The sequence below is a fragment of the Podarcis raffonei genome, chromosome 15 (genome assembly GCF_027172205.1).
Source record: "Podarcis raffonei isolate rPodRaf1 chromosome 15, rPodRaf1.pri, whole genome shotgun sequence".
Lineage (NCBI taxonomy): Eukaryota > Metazoa > Chordata > Lepidosauria > Squamata > Lacertidae > Podarcis > Podarcis raffonei.
In genome coordinates, this window is record NC_070616.1 from 15,004,922 (window position 1) to 15,021,667 (window position 16,746).

General features: G+C 47.7%; 1 protein-coding gene across 6 annotated transcripts in view; it reads left to right on the plus strand.

The window, feature by feature from the left end:
- TSPOAP1 (TSPO associated protein 1) overlaps positions 1–16,746 on the plus strand; it is a 57,985-nt gene that overhangs the window by 30,184 nt on the left and 11,055 nt on the right. For 3 of the 6 annotated variants that reach the window (XM_053366822.1, XM_053366821.1, XM_053366824.1), the window contains 9 exons: positions 599–750; positions 1,624–2,160; positions 3,226–3,522; positions 4,281–4,472; positions 7,393–8,469; positions 9,178–9,298; positions 9,817–9,968; positions 15,199–15,367; positions 15,719–15,790. In XM_053366822.1, the coding sequence (XP_053222797.1) occupies positions 599–750; positions 1,624–2,160; positions 3,226–3,522; positions 4,281–4,472; positions 7,393–8,469; positions 9,178–9,298; positions 9,817–9,968; positions 15,199–15,367; positions 15,719–15,790 (2,769 nt within the window). Of the gene's footprint in view, positions 1–598; positions 751–1,623; positions 2,161–3,225; positions 3,523–4,280; positions 4,473–7,392; positions 8,470–9,177; positions 9,299–9,816; positions 9,969–15,198; positions 15,368–15,718; positions 15,800–16,746 lie in introns of all 6 variants that reach the window. The other 3 variants (XM_053366825.1, XM_053366823.1, XM_053366826.1) reach the window with 3 other exon arrangements.

A 16,746-nucleotide genomic window follows, 5' to 3' on the forward strand; every position in this document is an offset into this window, starting at 1 on the left:
ATTTTTGAAAGTTTTAAATTGTTGTTGATGATTTTTACGGATAATTTTATTGTTTTACCTTTTTTGTAAATCGCTTTGAGGGTTTTAACAATCAAGCGGGATATAAATTTAATGAAATAAATGAAAGAGGAGAAATGCAAAGCTTCGTGATGAGGGTTGTCTTGTAAGTGATGGCTCCATTGTCTATGTAACAAAGGAATGCCAAATCATATAAAAAGTGCCTAGAAATTTGAGTCCTTGTTGAAATCTCAAATTATGATGCATTTTCTCCGTTATAGCTATATTCTAGAGTGGGTGGTACCAATTGTCCAGCATAAGATTCTGACTGTTTGAGCTGCTATAATCATGTGTAACTTGCCAGCAGCTATTCGCCTTGTTTTTATGACGTTAAGCCACAAAAAAAAAAAAAAAACCAAGAGCAGAAAACTAAACATTACAAATGGCTTGGGGCTGCTGCTCTGAACGTGTGCCCTCTTTGCCTTCTGAACGGCACAGATTCTCCTGCGGTGTCACCAGTGCAGTGAATTTTGCCGCTTCTCCATCAGCGTGCACAGGGCAAGCTCCAGAGTGCAATTCATTTGAAACTCATCCATTGCAGGGTCTCCAGATGCTCCCCTGGATGTCCGAGTGGAGCCTGGTCCCAGCCCTGGGATTCTGGTGATCAGCTGGCTGCCTGTCACCATCGACGCAGAAGGATCGTCCAATGGGGTGCGAGTCACCGGCTACGCCGTGTACGCAGATGGGCAAAAGGTACCCGCTTTGTGTTGGACGCAGATGAAATGCACTGGGCAGAACATTTATTTATTTATTTATTTATTTATTTATTTATTTATTTATTTATTTATTAATTATACCCCGCCCATCTGGCTGGGTTTCCCCAGCCATTCTGGGCGGCTTTCAACAGGAGATTAAAAATACATTAAAACAGAAGCATTGTTTTGTTGATATTGTCATTGTTAAGCTTGGGTATCCAACTTTAGTCATACTCAAAGTAGACCTGTCGAAATCCACAAACTGTCACCCCTTGTTAGCTCCCAAGGAAGGGTGGGATTTAAATTCAACAAGTAAACTTTATATACAATTCATTTTTATTAAGTGCTGGTCTCGACCTATAAAGTTACTTGGTCTCTATTTGTTGAATTTGTTTTGTGACAGCAAGGAGCAGGCCTTCCCCCAGATCTTCAACATTCATTATGGGCTGGTATTATAGCTTTAAAAAAAATTGACCTGCAGCCCAAAAAACTATAAATTACTTTCTTCAGTTTTCCAGATTGCTATTTCTACAGCTTACCTGTTTTTGTGTAATTCCAGGACTGAGTTCACTGTCAACTTTTGTTTTGTATGATGTGTTCTTCATTGTGTGTTTCTGATGTGTCTGGGGAAAATTCATTAAAAATCAACTAAAAAAGAAAATAAATGCTGTTTTTAATGCATGTATGTGTTTACCATTGGCTTAAAACATTGTAAGTTACTTTGGGTTGCCATGACAAAATAAGCATCTAATATAAGTAATAATAATCATAACAATGATTTTTAAACCACCTTAAATCATGGGTCACCAATAACAAATTTGGTGTTGGATTTGCTCCTCTTACCTGTCCCCCTGGTGACCCCTTTCTGCAGGTGATGGAAGTGACCTCTCCGACAGCTGGCAGTGTCCTGGCTGAGATTTCCCAGCTCCAGATCCTGCAGGTCTGCCAGGAAGTCTCCGTAAGGACTGTGTCCCTTTACGGCGAGTCAGTGGATTCGGTGCCTGCTCAGATCCCCTTGGCTCTGTTGGGAGACGCCACCAGCTGTTCCTCTCCGCTGGAGTTTGGCGGTCCTGCCGTGCAACTTCCAGGCAGGGAGGGGAGGGACGTCCTCACCTCTCAGACCTCCCAGGCATGCGGGACGGAGGACACCCCTGCAGCCGCTGCCACCAATTCCTTTGCCAAATCCACCTCCCAGCCTGGCGTCAGCAGAAAGAAGTCTGGGAGCACCTTGCTGGCAGAGACCTCCCCCAATAGGTCCACCTCTCCCACCGGGGCTGCCTTGACACATGTGCCGCAGGGCTCACCTCCAGAAACAGGTCCTCTGCCTAGGGGCGAAGGGAATGCTTTTGCGCCAGTGACTGAGGGCAATCCAGCCATGCTCAGGAAGGAGTCTGAAGAGGGCGACCAGGTCAGTGTGGGGCCTTTCTTTTTGTGGAGGCCAGGGAAAGGAGGCGAGGCTGCAGAAGGGACTGTATCTAGGGCAACAGTGTGGGGCAGCCTTCTTTTGTGGGGGGAGCTTTTGGGGGCCGCATACTAGTGGTGGGCAGGACTCAAAGACGAAACTGTGCAGGGCAGTGGATGTGACTCTCACCTTAGTATTTTCTTTTTATTTATTTATTTATAAACAAATATTTTGTTATTTAAAAATTCAACATTAATACATACATATTACGAATATACAAACAAACATACATACATTTCATACAATCCTTAAAAATATTCATATATACCCACACTCAATCCCACCCTTTCCCACCACCATCCCTCAGGAAGCACTTCACGCAGCACAAAGTTGAACTATGGAACTCCCTCCCACAGGAAGCAATGATGACCAACTTGGATGGTGTTAAAAGAGGATTGGACCAGAGGATTAGGGGTCAATAAGGCAGCAATGCTTCTGAATAACAGTTGCTGGAAGCTCTTGTGGTCAGATGCTGCTTGCTGGCTTCCCACTGAACCATCTGGTTGGCCAATGGGAGAGTAGAATGCTGTTCCACCTGGGCCTGATCCAGTAGCTGCTTCTAATCTACTTCTATATTCCTGACTCTTTGTTTAAAAACGGCCCAGCCAAAATGCAGCGCAAGCTCATTTTAATTCTGTTTTCGTAAGTTCAGCCATTTGCATCCGCCCATCGGACGTGTTCCCTGGTGAAAATCCAAGGCATTTGGGGGTGAGGAGGAGGAGGAAGGAATGAACCAGCCCAGGATCCATTGGATCAGGAACCTTCCTGCTGCCATTGAGTGTCAGCCCCATTGCTGCACCGGCTCGAGGTAGATGCCTCAGTCTACCTGGCTGGCACACTGACCTGCTGGCCCCTCTGTTAAACCCTGCTGACAGCTGTTAGGTTTAGGATTAGGGCCCTGATTAGATCATAAGTGATAGCTATCCATGTCAAAGGAAAGCCAAGCCCACCATTGCGAATGTTGCTTTTCTTGGTGTCTGATCTTTCTTGCTGCAACCATTTCCTTTCCAGCAGCCCCTGCTGGTGTCCAGAGCGCAGGAGGCAGCGAGCCGAGGGGAAGCCTGCTCTGCCGATCTGGGGGCGAAAGAGCCCCCACCCGACAGGGGGGTAGAAAACGATCCAAGTTGCCTGGGAACGAAGCTGTTGCCACCCAGCAGGTCTTCCCTGCAAGGCGAGGACAGGTCCACCGACTCAGGGCAAAGCGAGAGGCGAGCCCCAGAATCTGTGGCTGGATCTTCCGGGAGGCTGAAGCTGCTGAAGGAGATTCCCAGGGATGACTCCTTGCTGGCGCCCAGGGTCAGAAGAGAGGTCCGTCTCCTTTGTTCAAAGGGTTTTGATTGGATTTGCTTAACTCGAGGGCCAGTCAATTCCCACAAAGTGCTTTGGGACACAATTGAGCTGAAATGAATCTGCGCTGCAAAAATCCGTCTTTCGGTTACAAAAGTTCATATGCAAAATGTTCAGGCCTGTGTGTTTTGATGTTATTATCAGGTGTCAACATGCACACACAGATTTTGTGTATGAACTTTTGCCACCAAATGCTAGATTTTCACAGCGCAGATGCATGCCAATGTTCGATGGATAGTTTTTGATAATTGACATGCAATGGTAGACAGCATTTGACTATGCTTGATAGTTGACATTCAGCAGTAGCTCACACTTGATTCTATCAGGTTGTCCACCTGCAATTGTATTAGTATTTTATTTCTGTTGGGAATTGGCATGCAATGCCAGTTTGCTTTTGTGCCGGACAGCTGACATGCAACAGTGGTTACCTTTTGATAGATGACACACAAATGGTATTTAGAATGGGACAACTAACATTTTATGAGATTTCATAACTGCTGCTTGCTAAACTCAAGCCTAAAGCATCCCAGTTTGCAAGGTTAAGATCAATGTAGATTAGAACCTGAACATTCACATTCAAAACGTGAATGTAGATTTGGAAACTAGGCAGGCTTCAGGTGTTCCGATATTCAGTTTGGCTCCTGGATAAATTTTGTGGGGCTTAATTCTTCACTGACAGCAATATCTTTTTAAATTTCTAAATTTTCAAAATTTTGCAGGGAGAGAAAAGATCTGATGCGGGAAATCGTCCGGTGACTCTTCTGACTGACCACAGCCGCGGGTCAGACCTGTCTGATATCATGGAGGAAGAGGAGGAGGAAGAAGAAGAGGAAGCAAGGCAGCAGTCTGGCAAGGCAGGAGAATCAAAATGGGCTCCAAGTGAATGCCCTGGCAGAGAAAATGGAGAGAAGGTAATCTGTTGGTTCCCTTAATCACATGAGTAGGGAACCTTTGACTCTTCAGGTGTTGCTGATCTATAACTCACATTAACCCCTAGCAATCTTGGCCAATAGCCAGGGATGATGGGATTTGTAGTCCAGCAACATCTGGTGGCCCACAGGTGCCCCACACCTGCTTGGAGAAGCTAGAGGTGTGGTCAGTCAGTTGGGTTCACCCAGGGGAGCATTTGTTAATAACAAAGTATATCATGATCTCCTTCTCCAAATGATGGGGTTCAAGGCAGCAACCTGTCCCCATCTAGATGCTGACCATGCCTAGATTTGATTAGCTTCAGCAGACTGGTTCACTCAAAAACAGGAATGAAATGGGGTGCATTGACCACTTGGTTCAGGAGGTTTCCCTTGTTTGGGAGAGTCCCTAGCCATGTCCCCCAGGAAGAGCCCCAAAATGGAAGCAGCTCTGTTGATCTGGGACCATGTTCATCCCACCACACAGCACATAGCAAAATATCAGTTTTATTAAGTACAGCATAATGGCAATCTTATGCATAGTTTTTTCCTGGGAATATGCTCCAATGAACTCAGGGGCGTTCACTTCTGACCTCACAGGATCAACTTGGTCAAATCCCTTTTCCCCAAAGATCTTCAACCACCAGAAGCACAACCTTTAGCTATTCATTAGCTATGGCAAGCCATCTCATTAGGAATGGCAAATGGGTGAGTTGGGGGAGAAGTTAGCATCTGGCAGCAGTTCTGTTTAGTTGATTGCAGCTTCTGGGAGCTCATGATCAGGACTTGTAAATTTGTGAGGGTGTTTTGAGTGCTATCTCATGGTGTGTGTAGGACCAAGAGACATGGACAGTGAAGGAGATGCTGCAGTGACCTGCAATACCTGTGCCAAGTTTATTTTCCTGCCTGAAAACGTGCAGAGCTACACCTGTAGCAAGTGCAAACTGGTTGCCTTGCTGGAGAAGAAGGTACAGCCATTTGAGGCCTGCCTATCCATACTACTGAGCTACTAGGCAAGAGCCAGAATTTCTCAATAGAGCAGAATGGACTGTATTGGAACAGCAACACAGGTGGGATGCCTCTATGGAGGAGGAAGATCACCCATTGCAGGAGACGAACCCCTGGAGGAAGGTGACGCACCGAAGCAGGACTGTCAGGAACCACGCTGTGTCACTGGAGCTGCTTGTCTTTATGATACAATGGGTCTTCAGGTGCAAGGAGAGCCCGGGCGATTTCAAACGTCTCCTCTCCGCAGATGCTGAAGAATATCGCCCTCTTCTTGGTGTCTTCTTCATCGGTGACCCCTTTGGCTTCTAGGAGGAAGGTGAAACGGGAGGCGTACGCTTCCCAGTCTCCAGATGCTGGGTTGAACGGCGAGAAGCTGCTGTCGGTTGCCATTCTGAGTTCCTTGTGTCCCGGAGCTGAAGCCTGGATACACGGTGCGAGGCAGCGGTGCGGCAGGTGGCGGTGCTGTGTGTGGCAGTCAGCTCAGCGGGATCCCATCCTCGTCGCCAGTGAAATATACTCAGAGTCGCAAAGTGATTTCATGCTCTTTATTCAGCTCATAGTGGTGAGGAGGAATGAATGAAAGTCCCCTCAAGGTATCTGCTTTATATACATTATTTACACAATGGGCTGCACATGATTGGCTAATTCCGGAATTCTACTGTAAGCCAATCAGGTTGTGGATTCACTTCTATCTGGAGCATGATTGGGTGGTTCCTGCCAACCAATCATACTGCTGCATTGTTCTAGGACCAATCAGACTGCTGCATTCTGAATCCTATTGTTCTAGGACCAATCAGACTGCTGCCTTTTGGATCCTATTGTTCTAGGACCAATCAGACTGCTGCAGTTTGGATCCTATTCAACTCAGCACATAACAATTCTACAGCAAATTAATTCAAAGGAGGAAGTGCTTACAAATGTTGAGACATGGGAAACCACAGAAATGGATGGACAAATGGACAGACAGACAGATATGGATTACTAGAGGCTGCCATCCCTGCTCACATTGCACACAGCTTCCCCCCTCCCCCCACCCTCTTGCTACAAATCCTCCAATAGGGTCTGTGTTCCGACTTCATGCAAATCCAGGATTGTCATGCGCCATTGCAAACCCTCCTACGTGATGACAGCCTTACATTTATATATATATAGGAAGATACCCCATTAAGAGTTGTTTGGAGGAAGACAAGCCTTGTGTTCCACTAGATACCTGCAACATTTATTCAGCCGGACTGCACAGATCATTGAGAGAGGGTAGATCAGGTAGACAGGCCTAAGGAAGAAGACTTGAAGAGCCAAGCAGGAAAAAAGAAAAATTCTTTCTGACCTGCTAAAGTTGCGAGACGTTTACACAGGATGAAAAGGCTGGTGTTTGATCCATCGCTGAGCCAGTGTCCTGGGCCCAGATCAGAGCTGGGATACTGGCCAATTCTTCCGCCTGGATGTTCACATACACGCACCCCTCCATATCCCTAACTTCTTTCTATGCAGCTGGACTCCTCTAACTTCATAATGTTGGTCTTTGCAATGGATTTTGGCACAAGAAGAGCCCTGCAGCCACAGGATCAGACCAAAGGTTCATCTAGTCCAGCATTCCATTTGCTACAGTGGCCAATCAGATGCCTGGGCAAGGCAACAAAGGCAACTACCCTATCCTGCTCTTCCTCAACCCTCCCCAGTAACTGGTGTTCTGAGGTAGATTGCCTCTGGCTGTGGAGGCTCCATTTAGCGACCACAGTTAATCTAGCCGCTGATAGATGTAGCCAGCCTCCTCCACGAACTTGCCTAGCCCTCTTTTATTGCCATCCGAAGGATTGATGGTAGGTAAGCGCTGTTCCCCCATCCCTTTTAACACCTATTTCCTCTTTCTCTCTCCTTCTCCCTTGCTGGCCTGTTCTCCGGGGCTGGAACACAGCTGGACCTTGGCGACACCGATAGCGACGAAGAGATCCTGGAACGGATCCTGGAGATGCCATTGCAAAAAAACTGCAGCAAAGCACTTTTCAGCATCCCAGAAGTAACGGAAGAAGAGGAGGAGGAGGAAGATTGGGACAGACCAGTTTCACCCCCTCTGGCAAGGAAGTCTTCTGATGACTTCCGGGATAGGTCTCCCTACAAAAGAACAGAAGCTCCTCCTCTTCCTGTGGATGCTCCACCGAAGAGGAACCAGGTTCCGTCGGAGGAGGAAGTCTTGCTGGATGTCCCTGGGAAGTTCAGGAGAGAGGGTGTGAGTGAAATGCCAGCTTACCCTGGGAACTGGGAGTGGGATTGCCCTGAGATTGCTGTGGAGAGGAAGTCTTCACAATGGGGAAGGCCCAGCCGTTGCAGAGAGAAAGGACTCGCTCCATCCCAGGGAAACAGGAAGAGGAAGGTGGAGATACAAGAACGACCCGCCCGTTCCATGCTGAGCAGTTCCCACCAAGGCGGAGGAGGCCTCTACAGGGCCCGGAGCCTGAAGGAAAACTTGGACGTGATCACCAGCCTCGGGGTGGAGGACGAGTCGGATCTGTGCAGCTGGGCCAGGCGGAGACCCCGCCAAAGGAGGATTGTGCCCCTCGAGGCGGCGGGGGAGGAAGACGGCCCCGGAACCCTCTCCCGCTGCCTCAGCCCGGAGAGCTTGGAGATCAACGTCGAGTACGACTCCGACGAGGACATGACGATCACGTCCACCCCGGCCAGCCAGCTCAGTTTGGACGGGAGGGCCGACGGATCCCCCACGGACTGCGAAGAGGGGTGGAGCGACTCCTCCAGCCGCTCGGGGTCGGTCCAGTCCAGCGGGCCGAGGGAGCTGAAGAGGTGCAGCAGCTTGGAAGAGGAGAGTGGGGATTGGAGCACGTCCCCCAGCCGCTCACCCGGGAGGCTCTGCTGGAGGAGGAGGGCCTCCGCAGGCGCCTCCGAGGAGAGGAGCCGGAGTCTGGAGAGGAACCCCTCTCTCTGGAGAGGCGGGCTGGAGCGGCCTTGGAAGGATGTCCTTCCATCGTCACACCCACGGGTCTGTGAGCTGCCCCCTTCCCCTACCGCCATTGCCGCAGCTTGCCGCAACCCTGACCGTGCTTTCTCTCCCCAGCTCCCCAGCTTGCTTGCTTTCTGATTCTTGTGCTGAGTGCTTTGCTGGAAACAGAGGCGCCTCCTATTGTCCTAACAGCTGGAGCTTGTGGTGCATTTGTGGTGCTCCTTCGTGTGGCTTTTCTTATGTTTCACTCCAAAATCAACCTGGCTGGCTGGAGGCTTCCCATGCAGTATTCCTCTTCCCAAAGGGAAACCCTACTGAATAATTAAATGTTTTCAGAATTCGAGGACACATTCCAGCCCTCTCAGCGAAGGGTCAAAGCTGGGTTGGCGAGGGGTGTGGCTTAAGGCGATGGGTGTGGCTGAGGAAGGAGGTGTGGCTTGTGGAGAGCCCCCAAGGCCATAGGCCTGGGGGTGGGCCACATTTGGCCCACGGACCTGATCTTCCCTCCCACTGCATCGTGGGTTTGGGGACACGTCAGAGGTAACTTGTACCACAACACCAAACATAATGGACTTTCCCAAAATCTTCTTGGGTCCAGATTCCACAAGTTTCCAGAAGAGGAATATTGCATCTTGTAGCTTTGCTTTTGCATATGTGCGTGTGTTTGTGTGATTCCGCCCTGGCCATAAATTTTCAGATCTTGTGAGGATGGATCAGGGACTAATTCTGCCAAGGGTTCTCTTCCAGGTGTCTGGCAATGGCAACCCTGAGCTGCTGAACTCAACCTCTTGGCAGGTCCCTACCAGGAGAGGCAGGCGTCCCCGAAGAAGGTGTCAAGATGTAGCAGAAGCTCCCGACACAAATTCCGGTAAGCTGCTTAGAAATATAGAAATATAGAATTGTAGAGTTGGAAGGAACTCTGAGGATCATCTAGTCCAATCCTATGCAATGCAGGAATATGCAGTTGTCCCATACAGGGATAGATCCTGCAACCTTTGAATTATCACCACCACTCTCTAACCAACTGAATTGTTTCAGGGGGTTTTTTTGTGAGTGGGGAAAGCTACAAGTAGGGATCCAGTACCAGTCTTAGGCATTTCTGGGGAGGAGGGAATAATCAGGGCCTGGGGATCAATCCAGTGCTTTGTTGGGTCCAGGACCTGGACCAAGTGTTCTGTGCTGGCAGACAGGCTTAGAACTGGCTTTGGTCTAATTCTGGGTTTCCCAAACTTGGGTCTCCAGCTGTTTTTGGACTACAACTCCCATCACCCCTGACGACTGGTCCTGCTAGCTAGGGGTGATGGGTGTTGTAGTCCAAAAATAGCTGGAGACCCAAGCTTGGGAGACCCATATCTAATTGCACCCTTTTTTGTGTGTCTCGGGCAGACTCTTGGAGAAGCCCTTCCCCTGAACCAATGGACTCTGGGGGCTCAGCCCGACTCTTTGTAGCCCTCTTTGACTATGACCCTCCCTCAATGTCTCCGAACCCCGACGCAGCCGAGGAAGAACTCCCCTTTCAGGAGGGACAAATCTTGAAGGTAAGAGCAGAGCTAAGGAGAAGGCGGACAGTTCCGTTTCACCCAGGTTATCAATTTATGTGGGAATGTTCAGGGAGGCAGGAGAGGATATATTGTTTAATGATATCCTTCCTAACTTGCGTTAGCAAGTTCTATATCTTAGCAGAGTTTAAACATTCCGCTTTAAACACACAGTGGTTTGCTTGTTGCAGGCTCATCTGAGCCTCTCTATATAAGATTCCTGGTAAGGTCCCTTCTTGTCGCTCTTAAAAAGAATAGACACGACAATCTTATTAAAGTCAATATAAAAGTAATTTACTCACATTCATTCAGTTCACAGTTGGATCCCTGAAGGCAGACTTAGGTTACAAAAGTATATATACATGTGGAACTATCCCATAAGGGAGTTAGTCCCACGTGACTGCCGACAGAAAAACAAAATGGAGAAAAAGAGCAAAAGAAGAATGTGTGCTCCCCTACCAAGGTTAGGCCACGCCCACATCTAGTCACATGCAGAGTAAGTTTGTCCCAGATCAGGAGGAAACAGGAAGTTTTCTCCTGGCTGGTACAAAGCATCCCCTAGCATGTTCATTCTAGGAATGCTGTACTTGACTGCTATGTGTTTCACATCCCACAATTTAGATAGTCAGGAGCCTCCAGCCCTCGGGCCTATTCAGGCCTACCAGAACCCTCCCCATTTGGCCCATGAGGCCATTACACACAAGCCACACCCACCTGACATCAGATTGTGGGCAGGTATAGGTGGAGAAGGGCTTGCCCACCTATTAAACTTGGTCAATGGGGTGCAGGACATCTGTCCCATGAATTTAGTTCCTGATTTGGATAGGGAACGCTTCTCCCAATCCTTTTGCTTATTGTTTTTATTTTTTTAAATCAACCTTTTTAATTTTCTTAAGTTGCATAACAACCATGGTGAATTAAAATCTTAGCAAAACAATATCGCAAAATCAAGATTGTAACCTATCAAATGAAAATCCCAAGAGCCTTCTTTGTGCAAACTTAATAAATGTAGAGGTGCAGTATTTATAGTCATAAAGAAGAGAAACCAAACATTCAACAAACCCATATATATTGGAGCACACCCCTTTTGTTGTCTGAAATATTTGTACTAGTGATAAAGCTCCACTTCTCTTCCGCAAATGCACCTCTTTGTTTACTTCATCTAGATATTCTTAACTTACATGTTATGTTTCTCCACAAGGGCTATCTGCCAAATCTTTTTGTATCAGGCTGTTAAATTAGTTCCTTTAAGATCCTCCCCCAAAATGGCAATGGTCACACATGCAGTGACCATTAAGTATCCTGTCAGGGTTGATCTTTCAAGTCTGTATTATCACCTGCAAATAAATTAGAAGAGCTAAATCTGGAGTCTTTCTAATGGAACAGTGCTTCCCAAAGTCGACAGTATCACACCCAGGTGGGGAGTGAGATTACCTAGGGCGTCACCAAGAAGCAAGGCAGCTGCAAGGCAGCCTCTGGCTTGACCAGGCTAAAGCCTAGAGGAAAACATATTTCTCACTTACTATTTAAAGTAAGTTACTATTTAAACTAATCATGCTCAATACTTATTTTCTGTGGCCACGGTTGTTTGTATTTATGATTCCGAGTTGTCACAAGCTAGCCAATTATTGGTAATAGCTGGTATTGATAAATCAAGTTCATCAATTTGATGATGAATCAAGTTCATCAATTTTGTTGAATTAAACAAAATATTTTTAATTGAATTTTGAATAAAAATGCAATTAATTGTTACTGTTTTGAATTTTATGGTGAAACTATCTTTCTTGGTGGGTTGTGCAAACCACTCTTCTGAATGGTAGGGAGCACTGGGGATGAGTCAGTGGCCTGTAAACTGCTGTAATAGATGACAGAAGCATTTTATCCACTGCACTGAAAACTTGATCCCAGAACAGTGATAGCTTGGTGCATGTCCACCACACATGCTTGTAGTTACCTTTCTCATTTTACCCCTGTTAAAAAGCTGCTGACGCATTCCTTCCTCCAAATTTCTTTTTGCCTCAATGGAGACTCAGGTTTTGTTTCATTAAGGCCATCATGAAAATATATGGTGCATCTGCATCTGGAATGCTGTGTAGCGTTCTGGTCACCTCACCTCAAAATGGGTATGGTGGAGTTGGAAAAGGTTCAGAAAAGTGCAAGTCAAATGATCGAGGGGATGGAACAAGTCCTCTTGGAAGGAAGGTTGCAGCATTTGGGACTTTTCAGTTCAGAGAAGAGGAGAGCAAGAGGCGACATGATAGAACTTTTTAAAATTAACGTATTTTTTGCTCCATAAGACACACCTGACCATAAGATGCACCTAGTTTTTAGAGGGGGAAAGCAAGAAAAAAATATTCTGCGCAGAGCATGTAAGCGGCTCTTGCTTTTCTTGCTTTAAAGCAAGCAAAGCGAGAGCCGCTTACATGGCTTCTGTCCCACTTTGCGCAGCTCTCACTTTGCTTGCCCATCCCTCCTCTCGCCTCGCTGTAAAGCACTGTGACGCCGGAACAAGAAGAGGAGGAGGAGACACCGGGACAGGTGCTTTGCTTGCTCCCATCCGTCCCTCCTCCCGCTTTGCTGCGAAGCCAGCAGAGCAAGAGATGCTGCACAGCTCTCGCTGAAGCCAGCAGAGCAAGAGCGATAGCTGCACAGCAGCTCTTGCTCTGCTGGCTTCAGAGTGAAGCAGGAGGAGGGACGGAAGGGAGCCCTTATACGGAGCTCCTTCCATCCCTCCTCCAGCCTCACTGTAAAGCCAGCAGAGCAAGAGCCGCTGACACGCTCTCTGCGGCTCTCGCTTTAAAGCAAGAAAAGTGAGAGCTGCGCAGAACGTGTCAGCGGCTCTTGCTCTGCTTGCTTTACAGCAAGTGATGGACAGGAGCCATGGCTCCAGCTGCGGGGGCAACAATCATCAATCTTTAGGGAAGTTTTTAATGTCTGATGCTGTACTGTTTTTAATATTCTGTTGGAAGCCGCCCAGAGTGACTGGGGAGACCCAGCCAGATGGGCGGGGTATAAATAATAAATTATTATTATTATTATTATTATTATTATTATCATCATCATCATCATTATAAGCTTGCGACTGCAGCAGTAGCCGAGGGATCCCTCTGCTGCCCAATGCATTCACTCCATAAGACGCACACACATTTCCCCTTACTTTTAGGAGGAAAATAGTGTGTCTTATGGAGTGAAAAATACGGTATGCATGGCTTGGAGAGAGTGGGTAGAAAAATGTTTTCCCCTTCTCTCATGACTTGTGGGCATCTAATGAAAGTCCTTCTTCACGCAGAGCACAGGTGAACTGTGGAACTCGCTCCCACAGGAAGCAGTTATGGCCACCAACCTGGACGGCTTTAAAAGAGGATTAGACAAATTCACAGAGGAGGAGAGTTCTATTGATGACTATTAGCCATGATGGCTCTGCTCTGCCTCCACAGTCAGAGGCAGCAATGCTGCTGAATAGCAGTTGCCGGAAGCCACAGGAGGGATGCTCTTGTGTTCGAATCCTGCTTGCAGGTTTCCCATCTGGGCATCTGGTTGGCCCCTGTGAGAACAGGATGCTGGGCTAGATGGTCCCTATTTGGCCTGACCCAGCAGAACTCTTCTTCTTTCTCATGTTTGTTTGCTGGTTTTATCACATTGATATCACATTTTTTATCTTCCCATCAGCTGAAGGTGCCATTCTGGTCAAAGGTCATCCAGAGAGCTTGAGTCCTTTTGCTCAGCTCGGGAGGAGCTTTTTCACTCCCTCCCCCTCCCCTTCTGAGAAACTCTGCTTTGGTGGTGCTGATAACAAGAGGAAGTTCGATTCTGCAATGTGCCTAAATTAAGCAACAGTTTGGGGGCCCATAGTGGTTTCTCTTCTGTATCAACTCCTTACGAAATTTTGACCACTTTGCTTTTCTAAATCTGCTTATGGGAAGAGGTGAAAAACTCTACCACTTCCCAAACCCTTGTCACCATCCTCCACTGTGAACCTTTTTCAGCACCCTTGTGCATAATTTTTAAGAGAGGGAAAGAGAACTGTTTGCTAAGTTTCCTCTTTTTTAAAAAATATATTTTTATTGATTTTTACATAAAATTTCCAAAAATCATACAACAATTTTTTTTATCTTATACAATGTTTTGGACTTCCATCAGCCACATCTGAAGATTTTTCAGTCTTTATCACTTAATCTGCATTTCATTAGTTTCATTACTTTTAATAGTCTTTCACTAATAATTCTCTTCATACTTTTCTCTGCAATATTTCACATAGTCCTCCTTACAAAACTTCTTGCAATCCTACTAGCGTAATCTGTTGATTACAACTGCTTTTCAAATAATTCACATATTTACTCCAGTCCTCTGAGAATCTCTGATCCCGCAGGTTTCAAATCCTTCCTGCCATCTTTTCTAATTCTGCATAGTCCATTAAATTGATCTGCCATTCTTTTTTCGTCGGTAATAGATTTCCAGATACAATATGCATTTCAACGGTGTGCTCCCTAGGAAATCTAAATACCGTATTTTTCGCCCTATAGGACGCACCAGCCCATAGGACGCACCTAGTTTTTTGGGGAGGAAATAAAGAAAAAAAATTACCCCCCCCCCAGCCACGGGGCTGGGGCGGGGGAAGCCCGAGCTTTTAAAAACGCACCTACCGTAGTTTTTAGAGGAGAAAAACAAGGGCAGCAGGCTCGCTAGGCTGCAGATATCTGCCCGAAGCGCAGGGCGCTCTGCTTCAGCGCACCCCGCACTCCGGGCAGCAGGCTGCTATCCGCAGCCTAGGGAGCCCTGCGGGAACTCCCGCGGGCTCCCCAGGCTTGCGGATATCTGCCTGAAGCGCGGGGCGCTCTACTTCAGCGCACCCCGCGCTCCGGGCAGCAGGCTGCTATCCACAGCCTAGGGAGCCCTGCGGGAACTCCCGCGGGCTCCCAAGGCTTGCTGATAGCTTCCTGAAGCCTGGAGAGCGAGAGGGGTCGGTGCGCACCGACCCCTCTCGCTCTCCAAGCTTCAGCGAAAGCCTGCATTCGCCCCATAGGACGCACACAGATTTCCCCTTAATTTTTGGAGGGGGAAAAGTGCGTCCTATAGGGCGAAAAATACGGTACTTAAAATGCCTCTTTGCAAATATGGTTTAAGATCCAGCAAGGCTCTTTTTATGTTCTTAATATCTCTCTGACCGCTTCCCCCCAAAACTCTCTTGCAAATTATTGTTCATCTTTCTCATTGTTTCATCCTCCTCCAGGTTTATGGCCACAAGGATGCTGATGGATTCTACAGAGGAAAATGTGGGGGGAGAACGGGCTATATCCCCTGCAACATGGTCTCCGAGGTCCAGGTGGACAGCGAGGCCACCAGGAAGCAGCTCCTAGAGGAAGGACGGATCCCTACGGACATGCTGGTGGAAAGTCTAGGTGCTCCACTCTGACCCGTGACCTTGGGGTGGGATGGGGAACCTCAGGTCCAGGCCCAGATGTGACCCACCAGAAAACACTGGCCCACAGCACTCTCCCCAGGCCTGTCAATCCCCAGCTCATCCTCCCCTCAAATGCTTTTGCCTGCCTGGAAGGGATCGTTGAATTGTGGTCATGCCCCTTGCAAGCCAGGATGCAGAGTGTTGCGTATCTCCAAATCCGGACTCTATACCACAGTGATTGAGAGCTGAACCCACCAACTGAAATTAATATTGCAAAAAGATTTCTTACATTTCATTATCTTGCAGATTGCTAATTTGCTTGGGTTTTGTTTTGGTTTTTTTAATGCAGATAACGGTGTGTTTTCCCCTCCTCCTCGTCGCCTCACAGTTCGCCCACCAAAACCTCGGCGATCCAAAAAAGGTCTGTATCGTGTCCGGGGTGTTGATTGCCTCTTACAGCCCTCTCAAGTCCCATTTGAAGAGATTGTCACAAAGCTGAGAAACAAAAAAAACAGTGTCCATGCACAAGATGTGGGGAAGGGCTTAGCTCAGTGTTGGAGCACCTGTTTTGCCAGTAGAAGCTCCCATGTTTGAACCCCAGCATCTCCAGGGCATGGGGAAATACCTGAAATCTTGGGAAGCCACTGCCAGTCAGTGAAAACGGTCCTCCTCAACTAGGCGACTCAAGGTTTTGATTCAAGAAAAGGAGCCTATGTTCCTACTTAAATCAGCCCCTTTATTCAGAACAATGAGGACTAGAATCTTGCTTGATTTTTCAAGGAAGAGCCACTGCTCAGTGGCTGGCCACATGCATTGCCTGCAGAAGGTCCCAGGTTCAGTTGGGGAAAACTTCTGCCAGCCAGTGTAGACCAGCAGTGGAGAACCTCAATTCCAGGGGCCAAATCCAGCCCTCCAGGTTTCTCTGTCTGGTCCTCACGACTGTCTCTAGGAAACACACCCTTCTGGCGGTCAGACAGAGAGGCCTGGAGGGCTGGATTTGACCCCAGAGCCACACCCCTCACCAGCCTTGCTTTGCACCCTGCTCAAGTAACTTTACCTGGTTAGGAGGTGCCCTTGAACTCTAAAAAAGTTTCTTGCTTCTATAGATGGAGGACGATGCTTTTCCACAATGGCTTTGTGTGTGTTCTGCGAATCTGGGTTTCTTAGAGCTGGCAAACAAACACAGTTCATTCACAGGGTTGTAGCTCAGGGCCAGGACACCTGCTTGGCAGGTAGAAGGTGTCGGGATTCAAGCGAGCAGAGCCTCCAGCTCAGCTCTTAGGAATTTGGCCACCCTCCAGGTGCCCGGCTTGAATCCTTGACCTCCCCTGCCAGCGTCTGCCGGCAAGATCAAAGGAGGTCTCTTCGGCGATCCTT